The 1534-nt window shown below is 52.7% G+C and overlaps 1 protein-coding gene across 1 annotated transcript; it reads right to left on the reverse strand.

Moving 5' to 3' along the window:
• EDB91DRAFT_1263810 (uncharacterized protein) lies at positions 1-582 on the reverse strand (the record flags this gene model as incomplete). Its single annotated transcript, XM_041324468.1, has 1 exon — positions 1-582. One exon carries the CDS (start codon positions 580-582, stop codon positions 1-3), a length of 582 nt encoding a protein of 193 aa, XP_041171320.1.
• Between the last annotated feature and the right edge of the window lie 952 nt (positions 583-1534).

Raw genomic sequence — 1534 nt, forward strand, 5'->3', positions numbered from 1 at the left:
TCACCCCACGGTGTTCATCTCGTCCTCGGTGGGTGGCTGGACACTGCCAGACGCTTTGGTCCCTCCGGGGGCACCAGTGTTAAGCGCGTTCCTCTTTTGGTTCCCAAACCCCTTTCTAAACATCTTAACCTGCTGCTTCTTGAAGTAGTTCTTGCTCTTCTTGTTCATCAAGCGGCGCTCCTCGATCTTGTCCCGCTGATGAGCGGCAGAGAGGGCAGTGTGCCACACCATGCAGTCAACTTGGTCCATGCGCATAGCGGACAAAGTGACGTCTTTGTCATCGTCGTCCAAGAGATCTCCCATCTCAATGGACGCGCCTTCGCACTTTACAATGCCTTGTTCGTCGATGACAGAGGCGGTAGTGGTAAGTCCCTCATGATTGTAGGCACGAGCAAAGTACTCATAGCCCAATGGGCAGGCAGGGCGAGCCGAGGGAGCCTTGTTACGAAGGGCGTAGGAGTATACGATGAATGCCTTCAGCTGGCTGCGGGTGACGAGACGTAGTTCGTTCACATCGTCTGGGTTGGTGATAATGAAGTCTCGATCGCGCTCGGCGAAGTTAACGAGGGGAGCGGAGTGCATGGTTCTTGGTGATTGGCTGGAGGGAGTGATAGATGGGGGGTTTGGAGGAACGGGACAGGGTTTTATACATCGGTTGACCTCCAATGCGACTGCTCCTAGAGATATTGGCTGGTCATCATTAGGGTTCGTTCCTTGTCCATCTGTCAGTTCCGAAATATTCTGATAGCGCGTTCAAGTGCGTTACCTGGTCATATGGTAACCAGGTAATATTGCCTGCTTGCCACTGTACCTCAAAGGACGCATCTTCCCAGGCCCCCATGTGTGACAGGATTCTGTCGACTGCCCACTCAGTGTCAGGCTCTCCGAAATCCATGATTTGGGTCTCCAGCTGTCCTGGAAACAGGCGGTCGTTGTTGGGCAAGTGAATGCGCAGCAAGGAGGCGTGGAACACAGGATGGACTCCCCATTGTTTCAATCGATTGGGCAAGTCCACGAGGAAGGAGTTGTTACCGTAGTCCTTTAACAGCTTGTATGGCCCTACATACTTGGGTAAGAGTTTCTGTGCTAGCCCCTTAGGAAAGGATATATTCTTTGTTGATAGGTACGCCAGGTCGCCCACCTTGAAAGGGCAGAGCTGGTGCTTTCAGTTGGCATTCTGAGTCTGCTTGACGCGGGCTTCGAGCATTGAGTTGTGGGCTCATATGAGCAACTCCTTCATTTTCTGAGAATATGCTCGTACCCCCGGATATTCGTCCTGTCGGGGGTTATTCCATACCATGGCACGCGGCATCCGCCTGTTATTGATGAAGAATGGTGACTGGGAAGTCGATTCCGACTGGGCGAGATTTATTGCGAATTCAATGGCGGGTAAGCATGATGCCCAATCCTTCTGGTTGGTTGAGATGCAGGACCATAGCATTTGCGTGATGGTTCAATTGGCCCGCTCGGTTGCCCCATCAGATTCGGGGTGGTAGGCGCTAGACATTTGCTGCTCGATGCCTAGCAGTCTGTT

This window comes from Suillus paluster (assembly GCF_016628075.1).
Source record: "Suillus paluster strain FC165 chromosome Unknown EDB91scaffold_106, whole genome shotgun sequence".
Lineage (NCBI taxonomy): Eukaryota > Fungi > Basidiomycota > Agaricomycetes > Boletales > Suillaceae > Suillus > Suillus paluster.